General features: G+C 37.1%; 1 protein-coding gene across 4 annotated transcripts in view; it reads left to right on the top strand.

Moving 5' to 3' along the window:
- The window catches only part of SMC5 (structural maintenance of chromosomes 5), an 81,980-nt gene that overhangs the window by 23,257 nt on the left and 35,928 nt on the right, over positions 1-22,795 (top strand). For 3 of the 4 annotated variants that reach the window (XM_070431518.1, XM_070431519.1, XM_070431517.1), the window contains exons 4-10: positions 2,614-2,776; positions 5,043-5,177; positions 6,723-6,863; positions 8,207-8,368; positions 8,896-8,967; positions 19,302-19,557; positions 22,216-22,370. In XM_070431518.1, the coding sequence (XP_070287619.1) occupies positions 2,614-2,776; positions 5,043-5,177; positions 6,723-6,863; positions 8,207-8,368; positions 8,896-8,967; positions 19,302-19,557; positions 22,216-22,370 (1,084 nt within the window). The remainder of the gene's footprint in view (positions 1-2,613; positions 2,777-5,042; positions 5,178-6,722; positions 6,864-8,206; positions 8,369-8,895; positions 8,968-19,301; positions 19,558-22,215; positions 22,371-22,795) is intronic. The other variant, XM_070431520.1, reaches the window with a different exon arrangement.

Genomic DNA, 22,795 nt, shown 5'->3' with positions numbered 1-22,795 from the left:
TGGGATCTCTTTCTGCTAGAGGGCATACTTTAAAATTTCTTTTAATAAGGATCTTCTAGTGCAGCGGTTCTCAACCTGTGGGTCACGAACAATGAAAATACATCCTGCATGTCAGATATTTACATTATGATTCATAACAGTAGCAAAATCACAGTTATGAAGTAGCAACGGAAATAATTTTATGGTTGGGGATCACCACAACATGAGTAACTGTATTAAAGGGTCGCAGCATTAGGAAGGTTGAGAACCACTGTTAGTGGAACACTTAGAGCAAAATTACATCATTTTCAGACAAAAACTATCTTGAAAGCTATATTTGCTAGATATAAAATTTTACATTGATAGGTTCTTTCTTAGCCCATGCAAAGTATAATTTTATTGTCTTCTGATATGAGCCTAATTGTAGTTTCTTTGATAGTAATTCTCTTTTTGTCAGGAGGTTTTTGAAATTATATCTGTTTTTGGTATTTTGTAGTTTTACATTATATATTTAGGTGTGGGTTTAATTTTTATTTATTTTGTTTGGGATTTAATGAGATTCTTCAACCTGTGATTTGGAAAATTTATCTTTTTATAAAATCTTTCAATATTGCCTATGATCCTTACTGTCTTCCCTCACTTCTAGAACTCATTAAACAGATGTTAGACTTTCTTACTCAGTCTCAGTCATCCATGTCTCTTAATAGCTTTCACATTTTTCTTTTTATATCTTTGTGTAGCATTCTAGGTCCATTTCTCTTTGGGTTTTGTGGGGGGGTTTTTTGTTATATTTCTCAAATCTTCTTGTTTACTGCTTATATTTTCAATATTTTCTTAAAATACGGTAAACGTAGCCCTAACCAGTTTGGCTCAGTTGATAGAGCGTCGGCCTGCGGACTGAAAGGTCCCGGGTTCGATTCCGGTCAAGGGCATGTACCTTGGTTGTAGGCACATCCCCAGTAGGGGGTGTGCAGGAGGCAGCTGATCGATGTTTCTCTCTCATCGATGTTTCTAACTCTCTATCCCTCTCCCTTTCTTTCTGTAAAAAAATCAATAAAATATATTTTTTAAAAAATACAGTAAACCTATGTATTTTATTTTGGAGTTCATTAATTCCAATATAATTCTACTTTCTACTATTTTTGCTAGTTCTTACTCTTGATTCTTTGGGGGTGGGGGGTGTGTTTCCAGTGAACCAGTGAGATGCTCCTTTATCTTTGAACTTTATCTTTTAATTCTTTGAGGATACAGGTAGATTCCTACAGAGGGAATTTTTATTAACTTTTGTCACAGACCATTGGACACTTTCAATCCATGATCACAATATACAGAATTTTCAGTTTGAGGGTTTTTTAACCTCCGTAGGTATGTCATTTAACTTCAAGATGCATCTCTGTTTGAGACTGACTTATTAGTAACTTTTGGGGGAGGTTTTTTTGCTTGTTTCACAGTTCAAGCCATAGTTTAAGACAGGCAATTTACCATGCTGCCTTGTGGTAGTGAAGGAGTATTTCTAGTTTGTGCTTACACTGAGGGTATATAGCCTTTGGGGGATGGTTTTTATTGACTATTTACGTTTGTAAAAGCTCTGGGCTGTATCTGCAACACCCCTTCCCTGTAAGATCATGAAAATGAATGTGCAAGATTACTCTTTTGCCAAATGCCCTTAGGGTGAAAACCCACTTCATTTTTTTCACTCCTGTGTTCCTACTTGGGATTTTGACCAGAATTCATTTCTTTCATGCTAACTCGTAAGTGCATTTATGAAGATATTTTAGTATTTTATGTATCAATTTTTGTTGTGTTTGTAGCAAGATGATTTTAAAAACTCTACTTTATTATTCATTCTGCTGGAAGTGAAAGTTTAAAACAACATTTTTTAAGTCCTAAAATCTTACTGTTTGAGTTCTGATTATAGTATAATCTATATATATACAACATTTATAAATTGTCATATAGCTATTGGATACCAATAATTTATCTTTCTACCACATGCTGCTGGTTCCCAGTGAAGAAGATGAATGAATAGATGGGAAGTGTACAGTAGTGCTCCTAAAAGCAAGAAATAAGTAAATACCCTTCTTTCAGGTTCTTTGTAATTTAATGTCCCTGTATAACCATGTGATATAGTCCCCTCTGAATTCATAGTGGCGTACATAATGAGGAGAAGCCATGCACAGGCTAGTTTTGATGTTTGGAAATGCATATGCAAGAATTGGTTTCATTCATACATTTCCCACGTAGAGGGACTTTCAAGGTTGTTACATGCTTTTATATACCAACCCATTTTGAATTGCAATCAATGCATCTAATTGGAGAATAGCATAATGATTAAAGGATAAATAACTTCAGATATGTGAATCCTCTGGCAGTGTTTGGGAATTAGTATTGAAATTTATTTCAATTTTATTTTAAGTTTAAATAATGTTGAATGTTGAAAAGAGTACTAAATCATGTGTTAATACTAATAAAATGTCAAAGTTTTCTTCTCTAGATGGTTCAAAATATCAAAAGAAATAAAAATTATAATAACCGTGTTCGGCAACCTTTGGTGCAAGGGTATTTTGGAAATTTTATTTCTGAAATAATGCATGTATTTTGAATATAAATATTTTAAAATTATTTTTTAACTAGATTCAGGAGTTCTGGAAATCTTATAATTACTCGTGAGATTGATGTGGCAAAAAATCAGTCCTTTTGGTTCATCAACAAAAAATCGACAACCCAGAAAGTAGTAGAAGAGCAAGTTGCAGCCTTAAATATTCAAGTGGGCAATCTTTGCCAGTTTCTACCTCAGGTATGGGAGAATTAAATGTAAAGATGGGAAAGCTTTGTATATAATGTTTCCTTTTTATGCTGTATAAGAATGTAAATACTTTTCCAAGGATATTGTAAAGATTACTATTTAAACTGAGCATAGCAGTCTTAATGCTAATAATTCTTTGTAAGAAAGGTAGCATCTTGTCTCTTACAGCAGCGATTTCCAACCTTTTTCATCTCAAGGCACACATAAACTAATTACTAAAATTCTGCAGCACACCAAAAAATATGTTTTTTGCCAATCTGACAACAAAAATAGATAAAATTTTGATTCATTCACACTGTATGGCTGTTGTGTTGGCTGTTGTCATTTTTTTGACAATCTAGGGCATGGTTCTCAACCTTCCTAATGCCACAACCCTTTAATACAGTTCCTCATGTTGTGGTGACCCCCAACCATAAAATTATTTTTGTTGCTACTTCATAACTGTAATTTTGCTACTGTTATGAATCATAATGTAAATATCTGATATGCAGGATGTATTTTCATTGTTCGCGACCCACAGGTTGAGAACCGCTGCACTAGAAGCTCCTTATTAAAAGAAATTTTAAAGTATGCCCTCTAGCAGAAAGAAATCCCAAAGGGAAGAACAAAAATGCAACCAAGGTACATGTCCCTGACCGGAATCGAACCTGGGACCCTTCAGTCCGCAGGCTGACGCTCCATCCAATGAGCCAAACCGGTCAGAGCTGTTTCTTAATCTCGTCACCTTTTTTTGCCAGCCCCCCAACTCCCTCCCCCTCTGATAGCTGTCTGTCTCTTCTCTGTGTCTATGAGTCTATTTCTATTTTGTTTGTTAATTTATTAGATTCCACATATAAGTGAAATCATATGGTACTTGTCTTTCTCTGGTTTATTTCACTTAGCATAATAATCTCTAGGTCCAGTTATCTTGTTGCTGAAGTTAAGAATTCCTTCTTTTTTATGGCCAAGTAATATTCCATTGTGTAAATGTACCACAAATTTTTTTATCCACCATCTACTGATGGCCACTTGGGCTGCTTCCAAATCTTGACTGTTATAAATAACGCTGCAATGAACTAAGTGTGCATATATTCGTTCAAATTAGTGTTTCAGGTTTCTTCGGGTATATTCCCAGAAGTGGAGTAGCTGGGTCAAAAAGGCAGTTTGATTTTTAATTTTTTGTGGTAGCTCCATACTGCTTTCCACAGTACCTGCACCAAGCTGCATTCTCACCATTGCAAGAAGGTTCCCTTTTCTCCACATCCTCGCCAACACTTGTTGTTTGTTGATTTATTGATGAAAGCCATTCTGATATGTGTGAGGTGATATATCAGTGTAGTTTTAATTTTCATTTCTCTGATTATTAGTGATATTGAGCATCTTTTCATATGTCTATTGGCCTTCTGTATGTCCCCTTTGGAGAAATGTCTATTCAGGTCCTTTGCCCATTTTTACTTGGATTGTTTTTTTGTTTTTGTTTTTTTGTTTGAGTTTTATAAGTTCCTTATAAATTTTGGATATTAAGCCCTTATCATATGTTATCATTGAATATGTTCTTCCATTCAGTGGGTTATCTTTTCATTTTATTGATGGTTTCTTTTGCTGTGCAAAAACTTTTTAGTTTGATTTAGTTCCATTTGTTTTTCTTTTGTTTCCCTTGCCAGAGGAGATATATCAAAAAAATGTTGCTACAAGAAATGTCCAAGATTTTACTGCCTATATTTTCTTCTAGGATTTTTATGGTTTTGAGTTCAACATTTAAATCTTTAATGCATTTTGAGTTTATTCTTGTGTAGAGTGTAAAAAGGTGTTCACAGAAATTTTTTAAAGGTTCTCAAAAAGATGATAGTTTATACCCTAAGTTTATTTCTGTTATTTTAAAGAATAATATATGAAAGGACACAGTTTATATTAGGATCACATCTTAAGCCCTGGCCGGTTTGGCTTAGTGGATAAAGCATTGGCCCGTGGACTCAAGGGTCCCGGGTTCAGTTCTGGTCAGGGGCATGTGCCTTGGTTGTGGGCACATCCCCAGTGGGGAATGTGCAGTAGGCGGCTGATCGATGTTTCTCTCTTATCGATGTTTCTGACTCTCTATCCCTTTCCCTTCCTCTCTGTAAAAAATCAATAAAATATATTTTAAAAATAAAAGATCACATCTCAAAAATAAATATATTTTCTTTTATTTCATCTTGACAAATGTGATTATTTAGTGAAAAATATTTTGGAGATATTTATAAATGATAATAGTTGCTGATATTTAAGTTTTGTGCTCTAGGATAAAGTTGGAGAATTTGCAAAACTCAGTAAAATTGAACTACTTGAAGCTACTGAGAAGTCAATTGGTCCTCCAGAAATGCATAGATATCACTGTGAACTCAAAAACTTCAGGGAGAAGGAAAAACAACTAGAGGTATTTATAAATGGACAACTCATTTTAATTGCCCCTCGTTGATTTCTGTGTCTCAAAATGTGGGAAAGTGAGTGCTGAACCATTGAGTAAATTCATATATTTGTGATTTTTTTTCATGCAGGATTGTATCGCTAACATTAATTAAATTAAGTGACAAAAAGTGAGAATAGATTTTATAAATGTAAAGTTTGAAATTTTTGACTCTCATTTCATCAAATATATGTTATTGAATTTCTAAGGAACTAATCATAGTATTACAAAGTATTTTTGTCTCTCAGAAGTTTCAGTATTATTCTCTTACTCATTTAATATTTATTAAAAACCTACTATGTGCCAGGCATTATGTAAGGCTTTGGATAGTGCAGCAAATACCATACAGTTTTTAATATAGTGTCTCTGTTCAACCAGTTCTGATATTTCAGTTGTATGAGGATAGACTTTGTAAGAAAACTATACATTTAGTAGAAGTGTTGATTTTTTTCACCTTTAATAAAACATAAATTAAAATGTCTTTTTGCATATTGTTTGTAAAGGTGTTTTATTTAATGAATCATTTCTTAGGGCTCAGAAACTAAAATAATTCTGTAAGTTTTTGAAATAAGATACCTTATAAATGCTTTTTCTTGTACTGTAACTGTCTATACTTTATAATATGTTTTTGTTATAATTTAGTATCATTTTTATTATTACACATATTCAGAGTGAATGACCAAAGGAGTTGTAATTATTTTACCTTCAGATATCTTTTTACCATCTCCACATCAAACAATCTAATATTCCCATCTGAAACACTCCCTGAAATTACCTACTGTCATGTGAAAGAAAAAAAGCATATTTTATACTAAATTCTAAGTACATCTTTGTATTTATTATTTTGCAGTAGCTTTTCTTCTCATTTCTAAGTCCTTAAGTTATGGGTGTTCATAACATTAATATTTTTATTTGTATATCACATTACAGTTTATGAGCTTTTACCCAAAGCAGGTGAACTGCTTTTACCCTTGACATGAATGAGGCAGTTAACTTTCTTCTCATTAAGCAAGAAGAGTCCAGGCTTAGTGAGGTGGCAGGGCTTCCTCGGAATCACATGACTAATAAATTATAGTGCCTAGACCAGAGCTTACATGTGCATGTTTTCCATAGTTTTTTGGGTTTTGTTGTTGTTGTTTTGTTTGGTAATCCTCACCCGAGGATATTTTTTTCATTGATTTTTAGTGAGAGTGGAAGAGAGAGGGAAAGACAGAAACATTGATGTGAGAGAGACACATCGATTGGTTGCCTCCTGCACATACCCCGACCAGGGCCCGGGCTAGAGAGGAGCCTGCAGCCAAGGTACGAGCCTCTGACCAGAATAGAACCTGGTACTCTGGTCTGCAGGCTGCCACTGAGCAAAACTGGCTAGGGCTGTTTTACATAGTTTTTAGAACTTCTGTGGAATTCTTTACTGTAAAATTTTGTTAATATTATACATTTTTTATTATTAAAAAACTTGACCTGTTGTCTTTTCCCAGTTAAACTAATAGTTTAAACAAATATTTCTTATAGACCTCATGCAAAGAGAAAACGGAATATCTAGAGAAAATGGTTCAGAGGAATGAAAGATATAAACAAGATGTGGAGAGGTTCTATGAACGTAAACGACATTTAGATTTGATTGAGATGCTTGAAGCTAAAAGGCCATGGGTGGTAAGTTCTTAGTTATTAGAGGCAAAAATAGTGATTCTTGAAGTAGAAGAAAAGTTGGAAAGGAGGACTAAAATTCCAATTAGGTGCTTTTGTTCATTTTTGCTTTATAATATATAATAAAATGTATCTGTCTCTGTGTTATATAGCAGTGTGCTATGTTATTAAAATAGTAACAAGTAACAGTTTACTAGGTCTAAGGACTCAAATCTGGGATTTCTTCCAAATTTTTGTCCTTAACAGATAGTTTTGTTTTATAAAATGGTAATGACATAAAAATGTTTACACACGTAAAAATTAAGTTCTTGAGTGGCCTCCGGTCACTAAAAATTTACTTGGAGTGTGCTATTAATATCAAATTCAGCTGTAGACACATAGCTGAAGGACATAAGCTGTAGTCTTCGACTCACATGCCTCATGAATTTACTGAGGCTACTGTTTCTAATCACTGTGAGATGTATATTTTATTATTTATGACTGCAGTTTGAGCTAAAGATTCCATTCCTTCATGCATCCTTTACAGTGGGTAAAAAGGAATAATAAAGTTTTATAATGTTTGTTCCAGGGTTAGAATGGAAATAATTGTTACTAGATTGGAAAAATATGTGCCTCTATTTTTGTCCCTCTCCCCCGCTGCTGTTACTTCACCCTACCCTGGCTCATACTTCCATTATTAAACTTCTACATCCTTCCGCACATTTTTATTACATTTTTCTGTATTTATTAGTACTCTTGCACTTTATCTTTGCTTTACGGAGTCTTCAGTTTCTCTTTTATTTTCTAATATTGACATCAGTCTTTTTTCATTTTTTTTTGCTTTACTCTAATGTTTACTTACGTTCTTTTCTCTTTTTAACTTCATTGTAGTGCTCCATTTGTTTTTATTAATTCCTGTGACATGATAAGCATCATTTTCACCTGCATGTTTCTTTTATTTTTTTATTCATTTTTCTTTTGTCTTACACTTTTTTCATTTTTATTTGTCATAACTGAGTTTCTTTTGCTTCTTTATACATTCCTATATCCCTTCTCTATTGAGAGACTAGAGAACCTCATTTTTACTAGCCATAAGGATATCAGAAACAGGAAGAGATGGATATCAGAGTCCAAACTACTGATGGAGATAAATGCTCAATGAGTTTCAAGACTCTTAGTAAATCATTATGTTTGTATTCACCATTTCTGAAGTTGTTTCAGAGGGCAAATGATATATTAATAAACCTGTCAAATGGATATCAAAACAGTCTTTTCATAGATTTAGTTTCTGCTTCTACCTTGATGTTAGTATATGTGTTAGTTTAAGCTAGTAATGCATTAACTTCTGTTTTGTTTTTAATAATTGCAAGGAATATGAAAATGTTCGTCAGGAATATGAAGAAGTAAAACTAGCTCGTGACCGAGTAAAGGATGAAGTAAGAAAACTTAAAGATGGGCAGATTCCTATAACACGTCGAATTGAAGAAATAGAAATGCAGCGTCACAATTTGGAGGCTCAAATCAAAGCGAAGGTACTTTCCTGGCTCAATTTTGGACTTGCACATACAAAAAAATAGTATGTAGTGTTGGTTCCTTAAGTTTAACTAGAAATTGTACCATCATAGGGCTTGCCACGTTCTAATCATCACTGTTGGAAGGTTGCTACTTTATATCAAGATATAAAAAGAGGAAACAAAATGTGATTAATTATAAGAGGATTCAAGTAATATTCCTATCAGAATGGTTTAAACTATGGACTCTGCTATCCTATAGGATTGTTTTTAGCATCAGATGAAAGAACATGAGAAAATAAATGTAAAGAGACTAAAAAACATGTCTGCATATTGCTACAGTTGTTTTTAATATCAATAGGAATAACCTCCTATAGATTTGCAGATAATGTATTTTTTGGGTGATAATGATGTATTTGGTTTGAAAGAAATCATGGAAAAGCATTGTGGGTTAACTTACATAACAACTTAATATTTGGATGACTGAAGCACATAATTCATTTTGCTTGAGTTTTTAAAATCTCTCCCCTTCTGGTTCAATCTTACAGGCAACAGATATTAAGGAGACATCTCAAAAATGCAAACAAAAGCAAGATGTTATAGAAAGGAAAGATAAACATGTAAGATTTTGTATTGAAATTTTTATTATACTAATTTGCCCTAAAGTTTGTGTTCGGGTCTGGATTTTGGGATCACCTTTTGTTTGGGAATTGTCTAACATCTTCCTTATTCTTTGTTTCTTATAATCTATGAGGAAAACTAATATTTGGAAGTATAAACGTTGCACAGAGGATAATTAGCAAAAATTGCTCAAAACTAATCATAGATACGCATTATCATCTTTGTAGCTGAAGTTCTTTTTTTTTTTTTACTAGGGTAATGATAAAATTGGATTCAGTTACCTTAATAGCAAAAAATAAAATATAAGGAATTTATTTTGTTTATATCAAGAGTAGGGCATTAAAAAGCTGATTACAAATTCTTTTTCATGGGTAGGGCTTCATGGCAAAATTATTTTAGAATGTTGGGCAAGAAAGTGGGGTTTTTAGCTAATAGATCCGCAAATGTAAGTGGGATTCTATTTTCTAGGATCATTCAACAACCGAATTTTAAATTATCTGTCTTAGGGGTAGATATTCAGCCTCACCCCTTTTTCTGTGCCTTTATCTTCAATTCCAAGGCTTCTTTCGTTTATTTCCCTAGAGAATAAACCTCAGATTTTCATGGCAGAAGCTTTGGCTGCCAGTGTTATGTGCTCAAGGTATGTGTATGGGTAGGGTGTAGGAAGATGGGGTAGGAGGTAGTGCTGGAGTAATTACGTTCTATGCGATGTCTTTTATTCTTGACATTTCCTTGTTCTAAGAGTCTCTGAGATTTCTTTTTTCTTTTTTTTAGAATTGTCAGCTTTTTATTGTTCCTTTCTCTTTCACTCTTTTTTTTTAAAAAATAGCATTATATTAGTTTTAGGTATACAACATAATGATTTGATATTTGTATATGTTGTGAAATTATCACACAATAAGTCTAGTTAACATTCCTACTGTACATAGTTACAAATTTTTTTAACTGGATGTTTGTACCTTCTGATCCTCCATCACCCATTTCACCCATCCATTAACACCTCCCACCTCTGGCAACTACCAATCTATTCTATGTATCTATGAGCTTATTTCACTTTGAATTGCCCTCAGGTTTCATCCATGTTGTTGCAAGTGACAGGATTTACTTCTTTTTTTTTAAATACATTTTATTGATTTTTTACAGAGAGGAAGGGAGAGGGATAGAGAGTTAGAAACCTTTATGAGAGAGAAACATCGATCAGCTGCCTCTTGCACACCCCCTACTGGGGATGTGCCCACAACCAAGGTACATGCCCTTGACTGGAATCGAACCCAGGACCCTCCAGTCCACAGGCCGACACTTTATCCACTGAGCCAAACTGCTTAGGTCAGGATTTACTTCTTTTTTATGGCTGCATAATATTCCATTGTGTATATATCACATTTTCTTTTTCCATTTATCCATTGATGAACACTCAGTTTTCTGTTTCCATATCTTGGCTATCTACACTAATAAAAGAGAAACATGGTAATTGGCGTACGACCGCTACCCTTCCCATTGGCTAATCAGCATATCCTTATGCAAATTAACTGTCAGCCAAGATGGCGGCCGGCAGCCAGGCAGCTGGAAGCGAACATGAGACTTGCTTGCTGCAGTGACTGCAGACTCCAACGTTCCCCCCCTGACTTGCAGGCCTCTGAGCTGGCAGTTTGAAACATTCTGACAAATATAGGCCAGGATCTCAGAGCTGAAGTTATACATTGTTTCGATTATAAAACCGAAACAAACCAGATACCTGCTCTCAGAGCTAGAGCCAGAGCTAAAGCTGGCCCAGAATAAAATAAAAAAAGGAGCCGTTGGGAGCTTCAATCAACAACCTCCAGCCTGAAAGAAGCCCTCAGCCCCTCACCCAGACTGGCCAGGCACCCCAGTGGGGACCCCCACCCTGAAGGGTGTGTGACCAGCTGCAAACAGCCATCATCCCCTCATCCAGGCTGGCCAGGCACCCCAGTGGGGACCCCCTCCCTGATCCAGGACACCCTTCAGGGCAAACCAGCCGGCCCCCAGGCCTCTGTCCTATATAGTAAAAGGGTAATATGCCTCCCAGCACCGGGATCAGCGGGGCCGCGAGGCCTCCTGGCACCGGATCAGCGTGATGGGGGACAGCGCCCAAACCCCCTGATCGGCCCTGTGGCTCTGTGTGTGACAGGGTGTGGCGCCCCAACCCCCCCTCCCCCCCACGGGCCCTGCTCTGTGTGTGACAGGGTAGAGCCATAACCTCCCCATCGGCCCTGCCCTGAGTGTGACAGTGGCTGCGCCCCAACCCCCTGATCAGCCCTGCTCTGTGTGTGACAGGGTGCGGTGCCCCAACTCCCACCCCTCCAGGGGTCCTGCTCCGTGTGTGACAGGGTGCGGCGCCCCAGCTCCCTCCCCCCCCCCGCCCCACGGGCCCTGCTCTGTGTGTGACAGGGTAGAACCATAACCTCCCCATCAGCCCTGCCCTGAGTGTGACAGTGGCGGCGCCCCAACCCCCTGATCGGCCCTGCTCTGTGGGTGATAGAGGGCGGCGTCCCAACCCCCTGATCCGCCCTGCTGTGTGTGTGACAGGGGGCGGTGCCCCAACTCCCCTATCGGCCCTACTCTGTGAGTGACAGAGGGGAGCTCCTCAACCCCCTGGTGGTCCCTGCTCTGTGTGTGACAGGGGGGAGCTCCCCAACCCCCTGATGGGCCCTGCTCTGTGGGTGATAGGGTATGGAGCCCCAACCCCCCTGATGGGCCCTGCTCTGTGCATGACAGGGGGCAGCGCCCCAACCCTCTGATCCGCCCTGCTCTGTGTGTGACAGGGGGCGGTGCCCCAACTCCCCTATTGGCCCTACTCTGTGAGTGAGAGGGGGGAGCTCCTCAACCCCCTGTTGGGCCCTGCTCTGTGTGTGACAGGGTATGGAGCCCCAACCCCCCTGATGGGCCCGGCTCTGTGCGTGTCAGGGAGCAGCGACCCAACTCCCCAATCGGCCCTGCTCTGAGCCCGACCAGTGGCTGCATCCAGGGATTGGGCCTGCCCTCTGCCACCCGGGAGCAGGCCTAAGCCAGCACGTCATTATCTCCCGAGGGGTCCCAGACTGGGAGAGGGCACAGGATGGGCTGAGGAACCCCCTTCCCCCCCGAGTGCACAAATTTTTGTGCACCGGGCCTCTAGTTAGAAATAATAGTGCAATGAACATGGAAGTACATATGTATTTTTAAGTTAAGTATTTTTGTTTTCTTCAGATAAATACCCAGAAGTGGAATTGCTAGATCATGCTAGTTCTATTTTTAATTTTTTGAAGAACCTCCAAACATGCCCACAACCCAGGCATGTACCCTGACCAGGAATTCAACTGTGACCTCTTGGTTTGTAGGTCAGTGCTCAACCACTGAGCCACACTGGCATGGCAATAAATGTGGTCTTGATAACTTCATTTTAGAATTTTTTAAGACCTCTTTGGACTTTTATATTTAGTTTTATACATGTTCTATGTATAATTTAAAAGAATGTGTAGTTTGTCTTTAGGTCTGGAGATATCTGTTAGAATAGGCTTACTATAATTATATTTACACAAATGTCCTACTTATTTTTTTATCTTTCTGATTTATTCAGTTTTAAAGTGTCAATACCTATGAGTGTAGATTTATCTATTTATTTTAAATTATATTAGTTTTTGCTTCCTAGATTTTAAAGCATTATTATTTTGTTCTTTCTAGATCATGTTTTGATTCATTTTATTTACTATAAATAATAAATAGTGGGCTTCATATAGTAAAGGAGTTTAGCCAATTCACATTTACTGTTTACTACTTGCTTTGCATGGTTTGATTCCTCCTGTGCTCCTTTCTATTTTATTTCTATTGATCAAGATTTTCTTAATCTATTTTTTCTGAAGTTATATATTTTAAACCTATTCTACTGATTACTCTTAAAGCTTAAATAACACATTTTTTTCTTTAATATATTTTTGATTTCAGAGAGAGAGAGAAACATCAGTGATGAGAATCATTGATCAGCTGCCTCCTGCACACCCCCTACTGATCAAGCCTGCAACCCAGGCATGTACCCTCATCTGGAATCGAACCACGACCTCCTAGTTTATCGGTCAGTGCTCAAACCATTGAGCAACATTGTCCAGGCTTCTTCCATATCTTTCTGTCTATATCTTTCTCTAACCCTCTCCTTTTAATAGATTCCTTGTCATTTTCTACATAGGCATTGTTGTCATCTACAAATGAGGACAGCTTTATTTCATCCTTTCTGATTTGTATGCCTTTTATTTCTGTTTTGTTTTTTTTTTTCCTTATGTACTGGCTAAAACTTTCATCACTGTGTTGAATAAGAATGGTAAGTTTAGGCATTTTTGCCTTTTGCCTGATCTTAGGAGGAAAGCATTCAGTTTTGCACCATCCTATATAATAAAAGGCTAATATGTAAATTGACCGAATGGCGGAACGACCGGTCGCTATGACACGCACTGACCACCAAGGAGCAGACACTCAACCCAGGAGCTTCCCCCTGGTGGTCAGTGCGCTCCCACAGGGTGAGCACCGCTCACCCAGAAGCTGGGCTTACGGTTGGCGAGCCCAGCAGCAGTGGAGGGAGCCTCTCCCGCCTCCACGACAGTGCTAAGGATGTGCAACTGACATCCTATGCCAGTGGTCGGCAAACCGCGGCTCTCGAGCCACATGCAGCTCTTTGGCCCCTTGAGTGTGGCTCTTCCACAAAATACCATGTGGGCGCGCACATACAGTGCAATTGAAACTTTGTGGCCCATGCGCAGAAGTCGGTTTTCGGCCTGGATGAGTCTATTTTGAAGAAGTGGCGTTAGAAGAAGTGGGGGGTGCCCTGACCGGTTTGGCTCAGTGGATAGAGCATCGGCCTGCGGACTCAAGAGTCCCAGGTTCAATTCCAGTCAAGGGCATGTACCTTGGTTGTGGGCACATACCCAGTAGGGAGTGTGCAGGAGGCAGCTAGTCAATGTTTCTCTCTCATCGATGTTTCTAACTATCCCTCTCTCTTCCTCTCTGTAAAAAAAACCAATAAAATATATTTTTTTTAAAAAAGAAGTTGGGGCCGAAACCGGTTTAGCTCAGTGGATAGAGCGTCGGCCTGCGGACTGAAAGGTCCCGGATTCGATTCCGGTCAAGGGCATGTACCTGGGTTGCGGGCACATCCCCAGTGGGAGATGTGCAGGAGGCAGCTGATCGATGTTTCTAACTCTCTATCTCTCTCCCTTCCTTTCTGTAAAAAATCAATAAAATATATTTTAAAAAAAATAAAAAAGAAAAAAGAAGTTGGGGGTGTTGGTCGGGTCGGACGATGGGAGACTCAGCACAGATGGGCCGTGGGATACGCAGCGCAGGGGAGGCGCGCGATTCATGCACGAGTTGAGTGAGCCAGTCAGTCAGCAGTCTCATTGTGCAGTGGTTAGTGCTAGTCACGTCTGCAAATCGTGCGTGGGTGACAAAAGTACCTACTCGAAGCATAAAGTTACCTGTATTTTTCCAACCAGCTGCAAATCCTACAGGTATTTTTGTCATCAATTTAAGAATAGACGAAACAAGTATACAAGACGAGTGGATGGGAGAGTTGGAAGGGGTCGACCTCAGCGAACCTACCTCAATCAGATTGAGGATGTTTTTAGCAAAGGCCAGCTTAGGAGTACCCTAATTAAGTTAATAACAATGTACCTACCTATATAGTTTAAGTTTAAAAAACTTGGCTCCCAAAAGAAATTTCAATCATTGTACTGTTGATATTTGGCTCTGTTGACTAATGAGTTTGCCGACCACTGTCCTACGCCATCAGTCAGACATCCCCCGAGGGCTCCCGGACTGCGAGAGAGTACAGGCCGGGCTGAGGGGACACCCCCCCCCCCCCCCCAGAATGCACGAATTCCATGTACCGGGCCTCTAGTTAACTATAATATTAGCTATAATTTTTTATAGGCGTTCTTTATCAAGTTCAGAAAATTCCATTCCTGTGTTTCTGAGAATGAATGAGTTTCCTCCTCTTCTGTTTTTTCGGGGAGATTGTGTAGAATTGTTAATTATCCTTTAAATATTCTGAAAAATTATCAAATGAACTATCTGGATCTGGATATTTTTTTTTTTAAATATATTTTATTGATTTTTTACAGAGAGGAAGGGAGAGAGATAGATAGTTAGAAACATCGATGGGAGAGAAACATCGACCAGCTGCCTCCTGCACACCTCCCACTGGGGATGTGCCCGCAACCCAGGTATATGCCCTTGACCGGAATCGAACCCGGGACCCTTCAGTCCGCAGGCCGACGCTCTATCCACTGAGCCAAACCGGTTTTGGCATGGATCTGGATATTTTTGAAGTGGAGTTTAAAGTTATGAATTCAACTTAATAGTTAAGGCTATTCAAATAATCGATTTCAAGTTGGATGAGTTGTGCTAGTGTTTTTTGAGGAACTGGTCCATTCTGTCTTAAGTTGTTAAGTTTATGTGTTTATAGATTCTCCAGTTATCCTTTTGATGTCTGTAAGGTCTGTAATGATACAGTGATGCCCCTGTCCATTCGTGATATTGGTAACTTGTTTTGGGATTGTTTTTTGTTTTGTCAGTCTTGCTAGAGTTTTGTTAAATTTAATGTGGGTTTTTTTAAAGAACCAGTCTTTTGTTTCATTTATTTTTCTCTTTTCAATTTTATTGATATCTGTTCTTACCTTTATTATTTCCTTTCCTCTGTGTAAGTAGGTATATTTTGCTCCTTTTTTTAGGCTCTTAAGGTAGAAGCTCAGATTGAGACTTTTCATCTTATGTATGAACTTAATAGTATAAATTTTCCTCATTGCTGTTTAGCTGTGTCCACAAATTCTGATATGTTGTATTTTTTGGTTTGTTTGTTTCATTTTTCTTGAAATCACAATTTGTTTATTCATTTGCCATTGGTGGACATTTTGGTTGTTTTTGCTTTAGGGATATAATCAATAAAGCTTCCATAAATATTTCATATACATTTATTTATGAACATACAGTTTTGTTTCTCTTTGATAATATTCTAGAAGTAGAATATCGTAGGCCAGATAGTTTACCAAAATGATTGTTAATAATTTATTATAATTAATAAAAGTTGGCTTGTGATGTCTTGAAATTTTTTTTATAAATTGTTCTTCATAAATAATTTGAGAAACACTGCTTGGAGTAGCCTTGCAGGGTTAGATTTAGTTAGGTAGCAATGAGAACTCTCCTTACATTATACAAGATAAAGCAGAGTGAGTATTGCTGGAAGTTAGGGTGATAGATATGAAAATGGGAAAAGCACTCTGATCAGAGAACTCTGATTTTGAATATACCATTGGAAATGTAAGACAAGAACATTAGCTGAGTGAGTAGAGAGCCTGTAGCAATAAAGGATTGAGGAAGGAGGGAAAGATGTGGACTCTTCTCAGAATGTAACAAATTACAACTACATTTGTTAGAGAAATGCAATAGGTTGTTTGAAGTGCGTATTTAAGTTTTGTGGCCATAAATTTAAACTGTGTCCGGTTTTAGAGATTTTCTCCAATTAGTTTAATTGCTTAAATACAGATACTAGTAGATAGAAGGTATATAGTTAAGTTTAAAAAGAATTAGGCTTTCTCCTGGCCAGTGTGATAATAGGATTAGTGGTGTGTTGATAGGTCTTTGCAAGGGAGTGGTTATAGTGGAGGGTTCTGGAACCTCAGCAGGTTAAGGAAAGAAGTGGTGGATTTTTTAAAAGGTACTAAGGTCAATGGATTGTAGGACCATATGGGGCCAAAGGATGGTTGGAATAGGAATAGTATAGCAAATAAAATGGAAGGAAAGGAAATGGTGATCAAAGAGTAGGATTGTGGATATAGAGTTTTCAGATGTAGTATGATTTAGGGAGATTTACATGATCTAGAATGTAACGGTAAAAGAAGGTGGATGAGGGAGGAGGGTTTTAGGTAAAGATGGGTGAAGTTGCCCTAGCTGGTTTGGCTCAGTGGATAGAGTGTTGGCCTGCTTACTGAAGAGTCCCGGGTTCAATTCCGGTCAAGGGCATATGCTAGGGTTGCGGGCTTGATCCCCGGTAGGGGGCGTGCAGGAGGCAGCCCATCAATGGTTCTCTCTCATCATAGATGTTTATCTCTCTCTCCCTTCCTCTCTGAAATCAATAATATATATATATATATATGTGTGTGTGTGTGTATATATATATATATATATATAGAGAGAGAGAGAGAGAGAGAGAGAGAGATAGAGATGGTGAAGTTGAAGTCAAGGAACACTTAGAGGACAAAGAGTTAGATTTATTTTTCTGTATGTATGTTGAAGTCTCATGATGACAGACATAATGATGGAGAGGACGACAATGAGTCAGTCTGGTACTAAAGTCATCACTGAGAGAAGAGGGTAAGGAAGAATTTTGAGGGAGGTAGGTAATAACCCAGCAACAAAGATGATGGTGTTAAAGTCTTATCACATGGTCTTCAAAGGAACTGAATTGGGGCTGTTAATGGAGGAAGTAGTATAGTGGAGATTAATCAGGACACCTTCCTCACCTCTGAGTCCTGAAGTACTCTGAAGACTTATGGAAGGAAAAGGTCACAGTTCAGAGGGCTGTAGGGAGAAGCATGTCAGGAATAGCCAAATTTTAGTTAGTACAAAAAGAGAAATGGAAGATAGTAGAATAGAAATGGTATCCTAGTGAAGATTGGTGATCTAGGAAGCTTGGACTTACTGTGCCAGAGCTAATAAACATGGGTATAATGGGGTTAGTCATCGTAGTTTCTTGGATGATTTTTTGGTACCTAAGATGACTCCATTTTGCTAAGAGGGCAAGATTATTTTAAATTTCTTGTTTTTCATGGAGTTGGACTTCCTCATGTGTTTGGTGATTCTTAATTCTATGCCTCTCTTCTGTGATATGCCTATTTATTCTCCTGAATGGCTTGGACTTCCCTTGCTGAACTCTATGGCTTCTTGTTTGCTTTCTTCTTTTAGACCCATTGAATATTGTTAATTTTCAGATATATAACCTAATTTTTCAAATATTTTTTTCTCCTGTGCATTGGTACAGGAGAGGGGATTTTGGCATATGTTTTGTTTATTATCTTAACTCTTTCAAAGCTAAGTTTTTAGGAAGAAGAAATTGATACCAACCCATTCCAACAATAGAGAATGGGTAAAATGTAGTATGTCCATATAACAGGACATTATGTACGTATTAGAATTTTATTTTGCAAGGACATATGAGGATAATGAGAAACTGCTCTTAATATATTTTTAGTCATGCCATTGAGTAAAATATGTTCTATAGATAGGCAATAAAATGAAATGTGTAAGCGCATTAAGATTATATATAGATTTTTAAAAATATATCTCTATTGATTTCAAAGAGGAAGGAAGAGGGAGGGAGAGAGAGAAACATCAGTGATGAGAAAGATCATTGATTGGTTGCCTCTTTCATGCCCCCTACTGGGGATCAAGCCCACAACACGGGCATGTGCCCTGAAGGAAACTAAACCCTGATCTCCTAGTTAATAGGCAAGATTATAGATTTTTGTATTTTCCATATTTTCTATAATCAATATGTTCTTACTTTTATAATGAGGAGAGAATAAATGTGACTTGAAAAGAAAGTAAGCTAATAGGCAAATTATGAGTTGTGTTAGCCTTGTCTATTTTGATATAAAATTCTATTTTATTTAATAAAGTGGGTGCATAAGTGTGTATTTATGTTTATGTGTGTGTGTCTTAAAATATTAACTCTGTCTTAGATAGACTATGTCTGGTTTTGACAAAAATTTCACTGACAACTTATATGATAGAGGTTTTCAAAAAAATAATTTACCCTGAATGTAAGTTAACAAATCTAAACATATTGGTCAATGTTTAAAAATCTCACAATTAATTTGAAGTGTTAGTAGAAAATAATTTTGTTGGAAGAAAATAGTTTAGTTTAAAATTAATAGGGTAAAATAATCATTTCTATTAACTTTATTCAAAGTATCATATTGTGTGTCTTTTAATTTCAGTGTTAGGATATGAATGAAGCATGCATTTACTTCCTATAAATATCTAGAAAGTTAATACATGCTTTCTAGATATTTGGTTGGCTTTATAAATAATTTGTTTATTCAGCAAATACTTAATGAAGGTTAACTATATGTTAAACACTGCTCTAGGTACTTAGGATGTATTAGTGAACAAGTAAAGATATAAATAACCTGGTAAGAGTAACAGTCTAATTCGAGCAGGATAAGTTTTAGTGAGTAAGACCATCATGTTCTTAGATTGTTGGCATTTTAAAAACTATATTACTATAAAAGCCTTATAAACTAGGAGAAAAAAAACAATCTCCAGTACTAACCGTCTTTTGTTTTATTAGATTGAGGAACTTCAGCAGGCTTTAACAGTAAAACAAAATGCAGAGCTTGACCGACAGAGGAGAATAAGTAATACCCGAAAAATGATAGAAGATTTGCAAAATGAACTGAGGACCACAGAAAACTGTGTGAATCTTCAACCCCAGATCGATGACATTACAAATGATCTGAGACGAGTTCAAGATGAAAAGGAATCATGTGAAAGCGAGATAATTGATAAGCTTAAAGAGAGGGAAACTCTAGAGAAGGAGAAAAAGAGTAAGTTTTATTAAACTTAGGATGAAGCGATGTTTATAAAATGGAGCTATATCTGATGATGGGCTTTCTTTTTCCCCCCGATACCATGTCTTTCAATATTCAGATCTCCCTGTTGAGGAAGTTCAGCTCAGTTCTTCAAACTTAGTGCCTTATTTACCTATGGCTATCATGTATCATTTGCCAGTGGCTGGCCATTGTCTTAAATCAGATTATGTCAGTTTGTTTAATTCTCTAAAAATGCTTTGCTTTCTTTACAAAGTCACTCACTATTATTTCTCATATCAAATTTAAGCTTTTTGTTCTAGCCTTCATAAACTTTCCATCCTTGAAGCCTGTCCATTTATATCTTTGCTTTTCTTTCCTTCGAAACATGTCAAACTCGCGATAAACGAGGCATGCGGCCCTCTGGCCGCTAGTTTGACATGCTTGCATGTAGACTATGTGGATAGATCTATAGCATTATTCAAAAAGAGGATATGCCATATTCGTTTTTGCTCTATATATACTAGTATAAGATCAATTTTTTAAAAGCACCCATTTTTATATATTTATCAAAGTATTCGATGTGTATAGTTAAAAAACAAAGAATACTAGAAGGGAGGCCCAACATGTTGCTAACCTCCAGACCCCTCTCAAGAGTAAGCACTTTTAACTATTTCAACAATTTTTTCTAATAGTCCTTTCTGTATTTTCAGCATATTCTTTTTCACCATAGCTTAATTTGTTAATTTTAGCCTTTTTTCTTGTTGGCATTATTACAGCTATTCCCCATCCCTCCCCCTTTACCCTCCTACACTCAGCCCCTGCCCCACCCCAGGCCTTCACCACATTATTGTCTGTGTCCATAGGCTACGCAAATCCTATATAGTAAAAGGCTAATATGCAAATTGTCCCCTTGGGAGTTCGACCGACTGGGAGTTCACTTGCTATGACATGCGCTGACCACCAGGAGGCAGCGTAGAACGAAGGAAGGCCCCGGCTGGCAGCTGGGAGAAGACAGGCCCAATCGGCCCTGATCGCTGGCCAGGCCTAGGGACCCTGCCCGTGCATGAATTTTGTGCATCAGGCTTCTAGTATGTATATAAGTTCTTTGGTTAATCTCTTCTTATGTCCCCCCCTACTCCCCTCTGAGATCTATCTGTCCTATGCATCCATGCCTTTGGACCTATTTTGTTTGTCAGTTTATTATACTCAATTTCACATATAAGTGAGATCATGTGATATTTAGACATCGTCTCTTAATATTTTGTTACTTTAGATGTGGCTTAAGCTCATAAATCCCCTCCCTATTATTGTAGTTCTTCAAATGAGATTATTAGTTATTAATCATTAAAATTTAATATGTATTATGGATAATTTTTCTTTTTGTCATTTAACAGTTGTCACTATTTCTTGAATGTATACTGTAAGCTAAAAATACTAGTACTCCCATCCTTTTTACTTTCCTCCTTTCTTACATTCTAAATTCTCTAATCTGTACTCTGGTTTTTATATTGTTAAGGCTGAAAACATTTTGTGAAGAAGTTATTAGTCATTAATTATGTTGAATTAATTTATTAAACATAATCAAGTTTTATGTGCTCTGTTTATGGGTTAACTCTTAAGCTAGAAATATTAAGTATTATTCATATTATTACAATGAAACTTGTTCATAGTATTGTATTATGATTTAATTTCCTTTCATTGATAGCGTTTTTAAAGCTTATAATTTACCTTTTTTTTTTTTTAAGCACCATTTGTTTTAGCATTTTCTTAAATTGAAAAAAAAAAACAAAACACCAACCTATCTTATCAGGCATTCTCTTGAGTTCTGGATCCTGCCATCCTTGTCCTTTCTAAACTGATTGTTTTCAAGGCCTTCTGCATGGCAGTCATCTGGAATTTTTCTCAGATCCTTTTCTGTGTTGGATAAAGCTATTTCTGAATTTCATGTCTCCTGTTTTTGTGGGGTTTTTTTCCCCTCTACATTATTCCCTTATTTTGTTAGAATACATCTTCAGGTAACCTCCTAAGAAGGGGTACTAGGGAATTAATTTTAGAGTCTTGATATCCTAGAAAATAACTTTATTTCATTATCCCTTTTCTTCAATGTTGTATATATAATGGTAAGTTAAAAATAATTTTTCTCAATTTTGAACGCCTATTGTGATTGTCTTCTGATTGGAAGGCTAATGTTTTCTCATTCCTTTTTATCTGACCTACTTTTATTTTTATTTTTGATAGCTTAATCGCTTTTTATTCCAAGTATTTGGAAATTTGAGAATGTTTTGTTATGGATGGGTTTTTCTGTACCTGGGTACTTGCTAAGTGGTGTTTGTAATTTGTGGATCTAAGATTTTTTTTGTATTATTATTATTATTATTTTTTAAATATATTTTATTGATTTTTTACAGAGAGGAAAGGAGAGAGATAGAGAGTTAGAAACATCGATGAGAGAGAAACATCGATCAGCTGCCTCCTGCACATCTCCTACTGGGGATGTGCCCGCAACCCAGGTACATGCCCTTGACCGGAATTGAACCTGGGACCCTTGAGTCCGCAGGCCGATGCTCTAGCCACTGAGCCAAACCGGTTTCAGATTTTTTGTATTATTAATAGATTATTTTACTAATGAAAGTTTTCAAGGTAACAATATTTTGTTTCATTTTTCAATTTTAGGTGTGAATGATCAAATTGTACAATTTGACAATCTTATGAATCAAAAGGAAGATAAGCTGAGACAGAGATATCGTGATACATATGATGCTGTTTTATGGCTGAGAAATAACAGAGACAAATTTAAGCAAAGAGTCTATGAGCCCATAATGCTCATGGTAAGAGCTTTTGTTTATGTAGAATCTGTTATTTTTATTATTGTAATCATAGATTTTTGTTGTTTTCAGAATTCTTAGTCTTTATACTCCTGGTTTTTCATTATCAGACTTGCAGCAGCTGGTATACTGCTAAATCCATACATGGGCTTTTTAAAGGACCCTTGATCAATACACCTGTGAACTTTTTCTGGAAAGAAATATGAAAATGGCACTTTATTGACTAAGAACTGTGTATAAAGTTAGCGTGGTTAGCTGGTTCCTTCTATAGTTGCTATTCTTAGGTCATAGCAGGCAGTAGATTAAATGCTGCCAAAGGGGTAGAAAACTGCTGTAAATACATGTTGATATAAGGTACCTGACAGAAGGTAGACAAGAAAATCATTTGCTACAGAAACCAAGCATTATGAAGATTCTGAGAGTGAAAC

The sequence above is a fragment of the Myotis yumanensis genome, unplaced genomic scaffold (genome assembly GCF_028538775.1).
Source record: "Myotis yumanensis isolate MYYU_CA2020_CCGP unplaced genomic scaffold, mMyoYum1.0.hap1 SCAF_12, whole genome shotgun sequence".
Taxonomy (NCBI): domain Eukaryota; kingdom Metazoa; phylum Chordata; class Mammalia; order Chiroptera; family Vespertilionidae; genus Myotis; species Myotis yumanensis.
Note: the sequence above shows the minus strand (reverse complement) of the source record. Positions and strands in the feature narration are given on the sequence as shown.